This window comes from Microcebus murinus, chromosome 24 (assembly GCF_040939455.1).
Source record: "Microcebus murinus isolate Inina chromosome 24, M.murinus_Inina_mat1.0, whole genome shotgun sequence".
Taxonomy (NCBI): Eukaryota; Metazoa; Chordata; class Mammalia; order Primates; family Cheirogaleidae; genus Microcebus; species Microcebus murinus.
The window spans coordinates 10,336,250-10,352,601 of record NC_134127.1 but is presented as its reverse complement, the minus strand read 5'-3'; the positions used below and the strand labels follow the sequence as shown (position 1 = coordinate 10,352,601).

The following is a 16,352-nucleotide window of genomic DNA, read 5'->3' as shown; positions in this document are numbered from 1 at the left end:
AATTCTTGATAAAAGCCATCCCCTTAGCCTTAAATATTCCTCCACTCAATTAATAAGATGTCAAAAGACCAAAACCATTTCCTCCTGAGACAGCTAATCTCTTTCCAGCCTGCCCATTCTCTCCCTGAGAGTGTACTTTGATTTTCAATAAAAAGCTGTCACTTGCTTGGCTTCTGTGGTATGTTCTAAATTCTTTTCCAAATTTTCACCAAAAACTTAGAACAACTTCCACTTGGAGGCCACTAACAAGATGAGCTAGGCCAGGCACTCTATAAGCATCAGTAAATAGCTGACCATTCTTTGCTCACACTCAGTAGTGTAAGCAAAGTGTTTCACATTCATAACCGAAACCTAAACATGGGTGAGCCCCTTTCTGATTAATACCAGTGGAACCAGGCAATGACAGCAGATGCCACAAGCAGATTGTGACATAAACAGGGGAAGAGAAAGACAGAGAAAAATGTAGAGGTACAAAAGTGAGAAGTGATCAAGTATTCTCACCAGTTGTCCCTGGGGCCTCTTAGTGGCACCCCACAACTGGCTTTCTGCAGAGTCAGTGGACTAAGGTGTCAACGTCCAAGTTAATAATTAACAGGGTTTTTTTCCTTTCTTCTGCATTCATTTTGGAAAAAAATCACTGAACACTAGAGTCAGCCGTTTCATAACAGTCCATTTTCAGTTTCATTCATTTCACAAATGCTTATTGAGCAAGGGATTTTCAGGTAAGAGGTACATAAACATAGGAACTCATCCCTGCCCTTAAGGGGTTCCTAATTTAGTGTAATTTAAATATCAGTCACCAAAGGAATTTAGTGAACCCACCCTCAATCCCAGGTTCCTCTTGGATAGGATTTTAAAAGTCAACACCCACATCTTGTGATAGAAAAGGCCATCCCAATAACTTGAGAACAAAACTTATTTTTAAAAATTATGGGCCAGGCACAGTGGTTTGAGCCTGTAGTCCCAGCTACTCCAGAGGGAGTTCGAGGCTGCAGTGAGCTATGATCGTTACTACTGCACTGCAGCCTGGGCAGCGAGACCTTTCTTTTAAAAAAAAAAAAAATAGATAATATAGGCCAGGCAGAGTGGCTCACCAGGGATCAAAAAAAGAAAAATAAATTATTAATAGTTTTTCAATCTCAGGATTTACAACTTTTTTTTTTTTTTTGTAGTTTTGAAATCCACCCCAAACCAAGACAAAACAAACAAAACCCAAACTGCAAAACCATCTAATAGTAAGTCCTATACCAAGGTAGCCCGTGGCTCCACCTTGGCTGCGATTCAGATCACCTGCCAAGCTTCCGAAAATCCCAAAGCCCAGGCTGCACCTCCGACCAATTAAGTCAGAAGCCCTGGCATAGAAACCTCAAGTGACTGGAACGTGCGCCCAAGGTTGAGAACTGCCGCTACAGCTCACTCTGCCTTGGAAACGCGCGGACCGCGATCCTCATTCCTCCAGGAGACCCGCCACCAACCTCGTCCTACGCGCAGACCACCGGCAGTTTTCCCGGAGGCGGTTTTGTGTTTCACAAGATCAAGTACGGAATACACCCCTCTCCCACCTGGAGGAGCCAGAACGCGAGAAAGTCGTGTTAGATTTAACCAAGCCACGGCCCTCGTTAATGTCGCGTCTGCGCGGGAACAGTTGCAGTCGCAGGCTCGGCTCCGGTGGTCGCAGAGACCCCCCTAGCGCTTCTGTCGTCTCCACCCGGTAGGGTCTAGCTTCGGGGGGATGGGGTAGGAAAGCGGAGAGCGCAGCGCCGGGGGATGGGATCGCAGGAGGAAGAGAGCACAGGCTGTCCAGGAGAGGCTAGGACAAAGCGGGGCCGCGGGGCTCGAGGGGCAACGGCCGGGGGCCGGGTACTCACGCAAGTGCCACCCAGCTTGTGGCTCTCCACCAGGGCGGCCCTGGCGCCGAGCTCTGCCGCCCTGCGCGCGCTGGCCAGCCCGCCCGAGCCGCCCCCGATCACCAGGTAGTCGTAGCAGGCGGCGGCGGGCGGCGGGCAGTGCGGCTGCGGCTCCTGCGTGCCAGCCATGGCGCTGGACAGGGCGCGCGGGACGCCGGCGGCCGCGGGCAGCGGGAGGTCGGGGATGGCGCGCGCCGCCCGCCGCCAGCTCGCGCTGCAGACCCGGGGCAGCAGGGCCATGCACGCGGAAGTGGCGCGCCGCGGGGGGCGGGCCCCGGGCCGGGGGGGCGCGGGCGGCGGGCCAGCGCAGCCTCACCGTGACTAAGCACCGCACCGCGCCGCGGCGGGGGCCCGGGAGGGCGGGGCTCCAGGCGGGCCGGGACTCCCCGGGACCTGGGGGACGCACCGTCTCCCCGGGCCTGCGAGGGCCCTGCCTCTCGGCCTCGGTCTTCACCCTGTCACCTGCGTCCCCGCACCCGGGCGGCGCCAGCCAGAGGAAGGTTTCTGGAGTCCCTAGGGGCGAGGCGGGGAGGGACAAACGCCCTCACTAGTTTCACCCCTCTTTGCGGGAGCGAGCGGACGCCTTGGGGAGTTGCCAGTGGTGCCGGCCTCTGTTTTGGGTGTTGATGTTTCTCAAAGTTTGTTCCAGAGACTACCTGGAGTGCCAATTCCTGGGCCTTAACCCAGATCCCTAGAATAAGAATCTAAGGGGGTGAGATCCCAATAATTATTTTTTTATATTTATTATTATTATTTTTGGAGATAGGCTCTTGGTTTATCGCCCAGGCTGGAGTGCAGGGGCGCGATCATAGCTCACTGCAGCCTGGAACTCCAGGGCTTAAAGCGATCCTCCTTCCTCAGCCTCCTCAGTAGCTGGGACTATAGGCGTGTGGGAGCCACCATGCTGGTGTAGGAATCTACATTTTAAACTACACCCTATCCCACCTTCAAGTGATTTTTAAGCACATTTAGTTTGACAAACATTGAAATAATGGGTTGAATCAGAGTAATGCTTTTTGTGATCCACAGATGAAGCATAAAGATAGGGTCAAGATGGAGACATACAAGCATTGACCGCTCCAGCGGGAGAGACTGAGGTAGGTAGCCTTTCGGAACAGGGGTCCTCAAACTTTTTAAACAGGGGGCCAGTTCATTGTCCCTCAGACCTTTGGAGGGCCGGACCATAGTTTTAAAAAAACTATGAACAGATTCCTATGCACCACTGCACATATCTTATTTTGAAGTAAAAAAATAAACGGGCAAAAACACCGGCATGTGGGCCTCGGGCCATAGTTTGAGGACGCCTGATCTAGAAGGTCCAACTGCACAGTACATGGTAGTAAGTGTGCCCATCGCCCACGAGGACAGCATACAGGTCAAGGCAAAAAGTTCTTCCTTCCAGAACTTTGCCAGAAGAAGGCAAAGTTCTTCCTTCCAGTAGATTGCCATGTAATAAATCTAGAAGGAACAACAGTTAGAAAGTCAGCATTTTGCAACTATCAGAGCGACTATTGTTTTGTCAGGAAACATCAATCAACAGTAAAACCACTGGTGAATGTTTGATAGGGAAAAGGTTATACATACAGTTTCAGAATATGTCCCTACACATTGCTGATTGATCACAAAGGGGACAATGGTAACTTTACAGTGGGCCAGGCACCACCTTATCCAAACGATCAAAGTTTAATGTTGCCAGTAATGAGACGGCTGTCATTGAGTGGCCCAGGATGGGACGCAGTAGAGTACACAGCTTCACCTGTGTAGTATCCCTGCTAAAAATCTGTAACCTGAATCCTGTCATGCGGTAACACTCTGAACAAATTGAGCAAAATTTTACAAAAACTAGCCTGTGCTGTTGAAAAACGATTGATGTTTTGAAAACAAAGCAAGGCCAAGGAAGTTTTCCAGATTAAAGATGATTGAAGAAATATGAGAACTGAAGACAAAGCATGATCCTGGATGGGACTCTCCATTGGGAGAAATTTGCTCCAAAGGACAATTGATGAAATTTGAATACAGTCTGTATAACATATAATGGTATACTACATCAACATTAAATCTGCGGAGCGTGACAGTTGTACTGTCGTTATGTGAGAGAATGTCCTTGCCAAGGGATACACACGGAAGTATTTAGGGCTAAAGAGTCTGAGTCAGAGAAACTTGGATTCAAGTCCCACTACAGGCACTGTCAACGTCCCTTATCCTCTCTGATAGTTCCTTTATGCGGGAATTGGGGGGCTGATGAAAAGGAGAAAAATGTGTTAGTGGGGAAAAAGCCAAACTCTTAAATAATTTAAAGAGGTTTATTCTGAGCTGAATGTGTGTGACTAGCCCAGAGACATGGCCTGAAGAGGTCCTGAGAAAATGTGCTCTTGGTAGCTGGGTTACAATTTGGTTTTATATATTCGTGGAGACAGTTATTACATGAGATCCTAAAAAAATATGTGGGGGTTATACAGTGGTTTGGTCTGAAAAGGCAGGATATCGGAAGCAGGGGCTTACAGGTGATAGGTGGGTTTAAAGATTCTTTGATTGGTAATTGATTAAAGAAATAAAGCTTTGTCTAAAGGCTTGGAATGTTTTAACTTAAGGATGTCTGTTTAATCGGAGACAAACCACTGGACATTTAGGGAAACTTTAGGGATCTGTTAAGTAAATTTATGTCCTGCAGGTGTTACCAGGCAGGCCCTTGGGCTCTCTAGGTAATAGAGATTAACGAAGGCTGGCACGGTGGCTCGTGCCTGTAATCCTAGCACTCTGGGAGGCCGAGGCAGGCGGATTGCTCGAGGTCAGGAGTTCGAAACCAGCCTGAGCAAGAGCAAGACCCCTGTCTCTACTATAAATAGAAAGAAATTAATTGGCCAATATATATAGAAGAAATAAGCTGGGCATGGTGGCACAAGATCGCTTGAGCCCAGGAGTTTGAGGTTGCTGTGAGCTAGGCTGACGCCACAGCACTCACTCTAGCCTGGGCAACAAAGCGAGACTCTGTCTTAAAAAAAAAAAATAGATTAATGAGAGGCCAAACTGCTTGAGCACCAGATAGGCAGCACAAAGGAGAGAGTCCTCAGACTGGCTCCCCAAAGGGAATTCAGGGAGAGTTTTAAAAAGGCTTAGGTAGGAACAGGGTGACATGTATACATACAAGGGTGCGGATTTCTTGTGCCTATGTAGTTCTATTATATACTTTATGCATCACCTGTCTCATTAGTATGTTAAATCTCCACCCCTGAGCATGATTTTTAGCATTAAAATGAGATTGTAATGAGGGAAGAAGCCATGGTAACATGGTAAGGTCAAAATGGGGGTCTCTTCTGGCTTGAGGTGGTTGGATCCAGTTAGATCTGGTCAGTATCTTGCTCTAGTGTCCTTGAAAAACATTACTCACAAGACAGATGGTTAGGCCCTTCTCCCTATCTAGGCTGAATTCCACAGTGGCCAGGAAGCCCTTTGAATGAGGCTGGGTCATACTTTCCCACGTTGTCTCTCTTGGTCAGAGTGAGGCCTAAGTCCTCTCCCTACACTGTCTCACAGGTGTGGTCTAAGGTCTTGCATGGCCTTAGGCCTACTAATGATTTAGTATCTTATTGTTATTATACAAAGAGTAACTTCAAAAGGGAGAGGGCATGACAAGGCCTGTCTGACCTCCCTTCTCCTCATGGCTGGCAACTCAGCTTTAAGGTTTTTCTGGCGTCCGTTTGGCCCAAAGGGGGTCCTTTCAGTCTGCTGGGGAGCTTACAATTTTACTTTAGTTCACACACATCAAACACAGAGGATAACTTAAAGTGGAGGAAATGAGCCAGCAGGAACTGGAAATATGTCAGTAGAACGGTGGAGACTGGGATGTGGGCAGTTTGAAGGGGGTAATGGGAGATGTGGGGAGTCCTGGAAAGCCTTGGTTGTAAGCAGGCTAGGGTATTTAGATGGTACTCCACAGGCAAGAAGGAGTAACTGGAAGGCTGGGTGAGGTGGCTCATGCCTGTAATCCTAGCACTCTGGGAGGCCAAGGTGGGAGGATCGCTTGAGCTCAGGAGTTGGAGACCAGCTTGAACAAGAGTGAGACCCTGACTACTAAAAATAGAAAAATTAGCCGGGCATGGTGGCGCATGCCTGTAGTCCCAGCTACTTGGGAGGCTGAGGCAGGAGGATCCCTTGAGCCCAGGAGTTTGAGGTTGCTGTGAGCTAGGCTGACGCCACGGCACTCTAGGCAAGGCTCTGCCTCACACACCCACAAAAAGTCAGTGGAGATCTCTCAGAGGTGTCTTTCCTTGGAAATCTCTGACATGAACTGGAGAAGATAAACCTGACAGTAGAGGAGGCAAAGGTTATAGGTGGCAGAATTGAAAACAGGAAGGAACAAACCTGAGAGACTTAAGAGAAATTGACAGGCTGGGGGAGGGTGAAAGAGTCAAAGATAGTAAGTCTTGATGTTGGATAAATGGGAGAAAAAAATGCCATGAAGCAAAAATAAAGAAGATGGAAGAAGGTAAGGGTCTATGTGTCCGCTAGTATTAAAGGAGAAAAGAACGTTTTATCATCTAATTACATACTCCCATGCAGTATGTTGAAACCAAAGATTCATAAAGTATTATTTGGGACTAAAATATTTTATTTTCATGCAGCAGTTCTCCTTTTTGCTTTTGACTTAGGTGAAAGGAGAATAGGTTGCTATAGCCCATGAAGATTTCATATTTAAGCTTTCTCTTCTTCAAGCAAAGAAATGTCAGCTAAAAGTAAAAATTCAGTTGATGTAGTTCATAAGAGGGAGTTTCAGGATGATATTAAATGCTAAAAATGAAAATCAACGAAGTTATCATGACAATATGGCAATCTTATGGCATCATTATAAACTTGCATGACTTGTGAGAAACAGATGAGCCCCAAGCAGTTATTTCACTTTTTGATAATTTCATCTTTAAAAATTTTCTTCCAGGCCAGGCGCGGTGGCTCACGCCTGTAATACTAGCACTTTGGGAGGCTGAAGTGGGTGGACTGCTCAAGGTCAGGAGTTCAAAACCAGCCTGAGCAAGAGCAAGACCCTGTCTCTACTATAAATAGAAAGAAATTGGCCAACTAAACATATATATATATAAAATTAGCTGGGCATGGTGGTGCATGCCTATAGTCCCAGCTACTTTGGAGGCTGAGGCAGGAGGATCGCTTGAGCCCAGGAGTTCGAGGTTGCTATGAGCTAAGCTGATGCCACAGCACTCTAGCCCAGACAAAAAAAGTGAGACTCTGTCTCAAAAAAAAAAAAAAAAAAATTCTTTCAAACACCAGATGAACTTAGGTGATTTCTTCAAAGATTCTGTGAGATATTTGTCAGAAAAATAAACCCACAATTAATACATATGGAGCTAAGCACTGTGCTAAAGCTTTACATGTTATCCCTCCCTCAACACAAGAATTAAATCCTGTACTATTATTGTCTCCATTTTATAGATGCAGAGACTGAGTTTCAAAGAGGTTAAATAACTTGCACAAGATTAAACACCTGGAAAAAGGCCGAGCAGGAATTCAAGTCCTGGAGGCCTAACTCAGAAGCCTATTCTCTTAACCATAGTTAGAAAGAAACCATCATAAAGAATATCTTATGGTGAAAATATAAGCTCCAAGATTTTTTTAAATGATATTTTTTGGTAGGAGAAAATGTGGAATATCACTTTTTACTTATTTTATTCTTTAAAAAAAAAAGGACCCTTTCCCTCTCTCTGCATTTTTTTTTCCTGTAGGATACTTTGTAGGAAGTGTATTCATGACTCATAAGTGACTAATTTATATTACAACTTGGTGTCGAGGTTGGAGGTCAAGGGATATTATGTTAGCAGGAAGGTGGTAATGGCACTTCTATAAACGATCTGAGAAGTCTATATAGGAAATAGTGTACATAAAGAAGCTTGCACATACATATTGCTCTATAAAATGCATTTCTTATGTTCCATATATGAAGATAATTGCAGTCACTTAGGAGAAAGATAAAAATAATATGAGGAAAGGAATAATTAAACATGACTGAATTACATAATATCAATGTTTAATACTGAGATGAAGGATTAAACACTGAGGAGGCAGAGAATAGGAATTTGAAATTAACACAAAGCAAATTATACTAAAAGGGGAAAGAAACTTTCAGCGGGGCATGGCAAGTCTGCTTCTTTGAGAAACTGGATACAACCTTAGAAGATAACATCTAGAGGGAAATAACACATGTACTGAACACCTCTTTCACCCTTTTGATCTGTTTCATTAATGTATTTTGAAAGATGATGATGGGGGATGTCTGAAAGCTTTAGAAATAACACTATTATTCCTCTTTTGAATCCAAATATGTGATATTTCTGTAACTGTTTTTAAAATATATTTTGCAATACTGAAGATAAAGTATCTACATAAGAATAATGCAATACACATTCACACACCTACACTATTTAGTTTCACATAGCTTTCCTACTTGCATCCTCCTCCCTTTTTCCATCCCCCAGGGGTAATCACTATCCTAAAAGCAGTGTTTATCTTTTCCTTCATTTCTCTATGGAAAATAACCTAAATGTCCATCATCAAAAAATAAATACTCACATAATGGATTAATATTCATACAATGCACTATCCAGAAGTAAAACTACATGAACAATAGCTACACAAATCAACGGGGGTTAATCTAATAGTATTAAATGAAAAAAATAATAAATATATATTTACTTGACATTTAAAAATATGATAATACATTACTTACAGATACATAATATACTAACATTTAAAAACTTATTTGTACATATATTTAGAAAATTAAGAAAAAATTTACCTGTAATCCTAGCACTCTGGGAGGCCAAGGCAGGAGGACTGCTTGAGGTCAGGAGCTCATGATCAGCCTCAGCAAGAGCAAGACTCTGTCTCTACTAAAAATAGAAAGAAATTAGCCAGACAATTAAAAAATAGAAAAAAATTAGCCAAGTGTGGTGGTGCATGTCTATAGTCCCAGCTACTTGGGAGGCTGAGGCAGGAGGATCACTGGAGCCCAGGACTTTGAGGTTGCTGTGAGCTAGGCTGAGACCACGGTACTTCAGCCCCAGCAATAGAGCGAGACTTTGTCTCCGAAAAAAAGAAAAGAAAAAAGAAAAAATTGGCTAGGTGCAGTGGCTCATGCCTATAATCCCAGCACTTTGGGAGGCCTTGGTAGGAAGATTGCTTGAGGCCAGGAGTTTGAAACCAACCTGGGCAATATAGTGAGATCCAAAATCTACCAAAAAATTTAAAAATTACCTGGGTGTGATGGCACACACCTGTAGTCCCAGCTACTCTGGAGGCTAAGGCGAGAGGATTGCTTGAACCTAAGAGGTTAAGGTTAAGAGTGAGCTACGACTACACCATTGCCCTCCTGCCTGGGTGACAGGGAGACCTTGTCTCAAAAATATTATTTTTGCAATTTGAGTTTCCAGTTATTGGCAATAAAGCCTAAAGTTAGAAGAAGTACTTTCAAAAATAGCCATCTTATTATTTAGGAGAACAAAAACTACAAAAATAAAAATAAATTTCATAAACCTAAATGTAACATATGCTCAGCACCAGAAGCAGAAAAAAAAGAAAAAAAAAAAAAAGAAAATAAAAGAAAATGTAACAGCTAAAATACAAAGCTTTGAGAAGAAAACAGAGGAGAATCTTTCAACTGCACGATAGGCAAAGGTTTCTTAAACTGGACATATAAAGCAATAGCCATAAAAGAAAAAATTTGATAAATTATCATCAAAATTAAAAATTTATGCTCACCTAAAAGTCATTAACAGCCAGGTGCAATGGCATATAACTATAGTCCCAGCTACTCAGGAGGATTGCTTGAGCACAGGAGGTCAAAGTTACAGTCAGCTATGATCACTGCACTCTAGCTTCGACAACAGAATGAGACTCTGTCTCTAAAAAAAAAAAGGAAAGAAAATAAATAGGTAAGCCACAGACTGGGATAAATATTCACAAAACATATATCTGACTTGTATCTAGGCTATATAAAGAACTTATTAAAACGAAAGAGAACTCTGGGAGGCCGAGGCAGGCAGATTGTTTGAGCTCAGGGGTTTGAGACCAGCCTGAACAAGAGCGAGACCCCGTCTCTACTAAAAATAGAAAGAAATTAACTGGCCTACTAAACAAATATAGAAAAAACTAGCCGGGCATGGTGGTGGATGCCTGTAGTCCCAGCTACTTAGGAGGCTGAGGCAGGAGGATCGCTTGAGCCCAGGAGTTTGAGGTTGCTGTGAGCTAGGCTGACACCACGGCACTCTAGCCCAGGCAGTAGAATGAGACTCTGTCTCAAAAAAAAAAAAAAAAAAAAAAGAGAGAGAGAAACAATTTTGAAAAGACACTTCAAAAGAAGATGAATGACCAATAAGCACACAAAAAAGTCAGTATCATTAGGCACCAGGGAACACAAGTTAAAACTGCTATGAGAAATCACTAAACACCCAAGAGAATGGCTAAAATAAAATATAGCGACAACACCAAATGCTGGCACTGATACAGGGAAACTGAATCACTTATGTTGCTGGTGGGACTATAAGATGGTGCCACTACTCTGAAAGAGAGTATGGCAGTTTCTTACAAAAGTAAACATGTGCTTGCTATATATGACCCAGCAATTGCACTCTTGGGCATTTAGAGAAATGATAACTTATGTTCACATAAAAACTTATACACAATGTTCATAGTAGCTTTGTTCATAACAGCCAAACCTGGAAAAAAACCCAGATGTCCTTCACATGTGAATGGTTAATCACACTATGTTACATTCACACCAAGGAATAAGACTGAGCAGTAAAAAGGAATGAATATTGACACACATAACAACTGGTATGGATCTCAAGGAGATTATGCTGAGTAAAAAAGCCAATCTTATAAGATCACATGCTATATGATTCCACTTATATTCTTGAAATGACAAAATTAAAGAGATGGATTTTATTTGTCAATTATACCTCAATAAAGGTGGAGGAAAAAAGAGATGGAGAACAGATTGGTGGTTGCCTGAGGTTGGTGGTGGTGAGGGGTAGAAAGTGACCTGGCTATGCCTAAAAAGGGTAGCAAGAGCAATTCTTGTGATGCAACTGTATCTTGACTGGTCATGGTCACTTTAATCTACTACATAGGTGATAATATTGCACAGAACAAAATCACATACACACGTGTATATGTACAACTGGTAAAATCTGAATAAAGTCAGTGGATTGTGTCAATATATATTTGCTGTTTGTGATATTGTACAGTAGTTATGCACAAATTTACCATTTGGAGAAACTGGGTTAAAGGATATATGTGATTACTATTATTTCTTATAACTGTATGTTAATCTATAATTATCTCAAAATGTTAAAATAATTATGCAATGTGAACAAAGCCTTATCCAAAGAGTACATTTTGTATAATTTTTTTTTTTTTTTTTTTTTTGAGACAGAGTCTCACTTTGTTGCCCAGGCTAGAGTGAGTGCCGTGGCGTCAGCCTAGCTCACAGCAACCTCAAACTCCTGGGCTCAAGCGATCCTTCTGTCTCAGCCTCCCAAGTAGCTGGGACTACAGGCATGCGCCACCATGCCCGGCTAATTTTTTCTATATATATTAGTTGGCCAATTAGTTTCTTTCTATTTATAGTAGAGACGGGGTCTCGCTCTTGCTCAGGCTGGTTTCGAACTCCTGACCTCAAGCAATCCGCCCGCCTCGGCCTCCCAGAGAGCTAGGATTACAGGCGTGAGCCACCGCGCCCGGCCGTTTTGTATAATTTTATTTATAGAAGTCCTAAAAGAGGCAAAATTAATCTGTGGTAGAAAAAAAAAACCAGAATAATGGTTACTTTCTATGCAACGTTTTGTATTTTGATAGGGATTTAGGTAGCACAGGTGTATACATATGTTGGATCTCAAGGAATGATATGCTTAAGATGGGTGCATTTCATTGCAGTTAATGATATGCATGATGAAGTATTCCAGAATATGTCACACCAAAATATGCCTCCTTTCACATAAGAATTATTTTTACACTTAAGACAACTATGCAGCAGAAAAGGGAGAAAAAGCTCTCCCTAGCCTTCTGTTTTCTCCCTAAAGACAGGATGTACATTCTCTCTTACTGGAGACACCCCAATACTCCTTCTGCCCAGAGAAGGCACCAAAGTATCTGCAAGCAAAACTCACTCCATTCATTTCCTCCCATACACAGTACTTAACTTCTCAGTTTCCTGCCTTTGGAAGCCTAAAACCACCTTCCTTTGTCCTGTCATTTCCCCACAAATTTGTTTTTCTTTGTTAAGCTCTCATAAGCCAGAATTCTAAGCCACTGCTTATAGTTACTTTTCACTGAGATTTCTCCTGTGTGATACCCAACACTGCATGCACTTGTTTGCTTTTCTCTTGCTAATCTGTCTTTTGTCATAGGTGCCTCAACTACAAACTAAGAGGGGTAGAGGTGATCTTTGGCCTCTTCTACATATACATACACATATGACATAGTTAATGAAATGCATACTGAAGTATTTTGGGGAAAGTGCACTAATGTCTGCAACTTTGAAATTCATCAAAAACTGACAGTGATGAAAGGATGGAGGGATTGATGGTTATGTGCTCAAATAAGTATAGTAAAATGTGGTGGGTAAAATGTTTTCAATTTTTTCTTGGCCTAAAATTTTTTATAATAAAATATTGAAAAAAATAAACTCATGATTTTCCCTTCCCTTCCCTTCCCTTCCCTTCCCTTCCCTTCCCTTCCCTTCCCTTCCCTTCCCTTCCCTTCCCTTCCCTTCCCTTCCCTTCCCTTCCCTTCCCTTCCCTTCCCTTCTCTTCCCTTCCCTTCCCTTCCCTTCCTTTTCCTTTTCCTTTTCCTTTTCCTTTCCTTTGTTAGGCAGTCAAATTAAGTAGTTGAGAAGTTTTTTTCTTTTCTTTTTTTTTGAAACAGAGTCTCACTCTGTTGCCCAGGCTAGAGTGCCATGGCATCAGCCTAGCTCACAGCAATCTCAAACTCCTGGACTCAAGTGATCCTTCTCCCTCAACCTCCCAAATAGCTGGGACTACAGGCATGCGCCACCATGCCCAGCTAATTTTTTCTATATATTTTTAGTTGGCCAATTAATTTCTTTCTATTTATAGTAGAGACGGGTCTTGCTCTTGCTCAGGCTGGTTTCGAACTCCTGACCTTGAACGATCCACCTGCCTCGCCATCCCAGAGTACTAGGATTACAGGCGTGAGCCACCGTGCCTGGCCAAGAAGTTTTTTCTTAATGCAAAAATTCTAGCTGGATGGAGTGACACACTTCTGTGGTCCCAGCTACTTGGGAGGCTGGCGTGAGAGGATTGCTTGAACCTAGGAATTCAGGGCTACTGTGGGTAACATAGTGATACCCTATTTCTAAAAAAAAAAAAAAAAAAAATTAAAAATTCTAAACGTCAGGTCACAAAAGCAGTTTGGATCCATGTAATACATATAATTCAGGCTGTATTTTAATAAAAATCTGTCCCCCCAACCACATATGATTATATGTAATTTTAAAGTTTGTTGACAATCCTACACTTTTTTTTAATTTAATTTAATTTTTTTTTAATTTTGGCATATTATGGGGGTACAGATTTTAAGGTTTCAATAAATGCCCATTTCCCCCCCTCCCCCCAAAAGTCTGAGTCTCCATCATGACCATCCCCCAGATGGTGCACATTTCACTCATTATGTATGTATATACCCGCCCCCCTCCCCCCTCCCACCTGCCCAATACCCTATTACTGTAGTACCTATGTGTCCACTTAGGTGCTACTCAGTTAATACCAGTTTGCTGGAGAATATATCTGGTGCTTGTTTTTCCATTCTTGGGATACTTCACTTAGTAGTATGGGTTCCAGCTCTAACCAGGAAAATATAAGATGTGCTATATCACCATTGTTTCTTAGAGCTGAATAGAATCCTACACTTTTATACATAAAGAAAACAGGTTACATTAATTGTTAAATAAGAAAAATGTGTTTTAAGAATATTACCAGGGCCAGGCATGATGGCTCATACCTATAATCCTATTGTTCTGGGAGGCTGAGACCAGTCGGAGCAAGCGTGAGACCCCCATTTCTATTAAAAATAGAAAAATTAGCCAGCATGATGGTGTATGCCTCTAATCCCAGCTACTTCGAAGGATGAGGCAAAAGAATCAATCACTTGAGCCCAAGAGTTTGAGGTTGCTGTGAGCTAGGCTGATGCCATGACACTCTAGCCTGGACAACAGAGCAAGACTCCATCTCAAAAAAAAAAAAAAAAAAAGTATTACTAGAGAATGGTTTAAAATAAACTAGGTTTAACAATCTCTTCCTCATATACCACACTCAAGGAGTGTTCCTAAGATTTTATTGTGAGAACTAGGACACTTGTAGTTTATGGCTTAATTATCACCATTAAGAACTAAGAGTTCTATATCAATCAACCGGATATTACTGTTTGTTCCTGGAAATTCTTGCCCACAAAGATAGGCTGTAAATCAATACATACTTTCATTATGAGATTCTGGAACTACTTCAAAACCCATGTATGAACAGTAGGTTGCTCATCTGGCTGCAAAGCGCTGAGAAGTTGAGTAGATCACTTAATTGGGCAATCCCTTCCTTGTCAAAAATAGGGCCAAATCTGTCTCCAATTCCTTCACCTTATTGGGTGTACCAGTCTCCAACTTACTATGCTATGAACTGTGTCCAATCCCAATGAGATCCCCCTACTGAAAAGACCACCTTAAACCACTCCAACTAAACTATAGAACCCTGTAAAAACAACTCTGACCTCTCTGAGACACCACTAAGATTATGTTAAAGTACTATTCTCCCTTACTCCAGTAAGAAATTCAGCTTTACTTAATAATCAGGTTATTCTGGTGGTCTTTTGGGGGGTAGGAGAAGGAGTTGACAGTTGCAGTGAAGACAGTTCACGGTCAACACGTTTTGGGAAATGCTGGCTCCCCACATGTTAAGACCCAAAGCTAAGCTGGAGTAGTCAGGAACCTTTGCTTTATGGTACAGATTCACTGACGCCATCAACAGATTAAATTACATAATACAGAAAGCCAGGGAGGAAGAAAAAATACCTTAAGGAGGAAATAATACCAAAAGGAAGACCGTAAGAACTGTAGAACTTCCTTTCCTGTCCTCATTCTCATGTATGATGAACACAAAATACAGACAACAATGGGAACCTCTGAAAGAGTCTCTATAGCTAATTATTTAATGGGATGTCATGTTGAGACAGTATAGGGACAGGACTCAGGCCTCAATTTGACTAAGGGACACAACATGAGGCCAGGTGCAGTAGCTCATGCTTGTAATCCTAGCACTCTGGGAGGCCGAGGTGGGAGGATTACTCAAGGTCAGCAGTTTGAAACAAGGTGGGGCAACATGATCCACCCTAATTAACCAAAAAAGAATAAAAACAAGGAAATCCTAGCTGCCAGAATTCAGCCAATACCCATATAAGGAAGGACCAAACCATCTGTTTTGTAATGTTTTTCAGGGCCACTGAAGCAAGATACTGACACAGGATGATATGACACCTGGCTGCAGAAGAACCAGACCTATCCGGATCCAACCACCTCAAACCAGAAGAGACCTCTCCCGCTTACTCTGACTTTACGTTGACTTTTCCCTCATTATAATTTCATTTTAATGCTAAAAATCACACCCAGGGGTGGAGATTTAACATACTAATGAGACAGGTGATGCATGAAGAAGCATATACTAGAACTACCAGGGCAAAAGAAAATCTCCACCTCTATATGCATACATGTCACCCTTTTCCCACCTAACGCCTATTTATTTATTTAGAGACAGAGTCTCACTCTGTTCCCTGGGCTAGAGTGCCATGTCGTCAGCCTAGCTCACAGCAACCTCAAACTCCTAGGCTCAAGCAATCCTTCTGCCTCAGCTTCCCGAGTAGCCGGGACTACAGGCATGCGCCACCATGCCCGGCTAATTTTTTCTATATAAATATATATATGTGTATTTTTTTAGTTGGTCAATTAATTTATTTCTATTTTTAGTAGACACAGTCTCGCTCTTGCTCAGGCTGGTTTTGATCTTCTGACCTTGCACTATCCTCCCGCCTAGGCCTCCCAGAGTGCTAGAATTACAGGCGTGAGTCACCATGCTTCGCCCCTAAGGCCTCTTTAAAACTTCCTGAATGTCCCTCCCTTGGGACAACTCTTCCTCCTGTGCTGTCTCCCTAGTGCTGGAGCATAAGCCCCAATAAAGCCTAGCCAGTGACTCCCGCTGGGCCTCTGGTTAATTTGTATCACATAGCCCGAAGGGCCTGTGCTGGTAACAATGTTATAATTTATATCTGCAATAGGTCTGTTAGGGACCAGGCAGCACATCACCGCCAGAACTCCGCTTCCTCTGTCCCCAGTTGTGGAAAAGTTGTCTTCCATGAAACTTAGAAACCAGGCTGCAGAGC

The 16,352-nt window shown here is 42.8% G+C and overlaps 1 protein-coding gene and 1 long non-coding RNA gene across 3 annotated transcripts in view; one reads left to right on the top strand and one right to left on the bottom strand.

Moving 5' to 3' along the window:
* The window catches only part of GSR (glutathione-disulfide reductase), a 42,517-nt gene extending 40,348 nt beyond the window's left edge, over positions 1-2,169 (bottom strand). The window contains exon 1 of the mRNA XM_012784135.3: positions 1,869-2,169. Within this exon, the coding sequence (XP_012639589.2) occupies positions 1,869-2,147 (279 nt within the window). The 5' untranslated portion in view covers positions 2,148-2,169. The remainder of the gene's footprint in view (positions 1-1,868) is intronic.
* LOC105882056 (uncharacterized) lies at positions 1,290-16,168 on the top strand. 2 transcript variants are annotated; one of them, XR_012914698.1, is made up of 2 exons: positions 1,290-1,711; positions 15,414-16,168. It is a non-coding gene; the product is annotated as an uncharacterized LOC105882056 (long non-coding RNA). The 2 variants fall into 2 exon arrangements; XR_001159041.3 differs by lacking the exon at positions 1,290-1,711 and adding an exon at positions 2,675-3,004.
* The last annotated feature ends 184 nt before the right edge of the window (positions 16,169-16,352 follow it).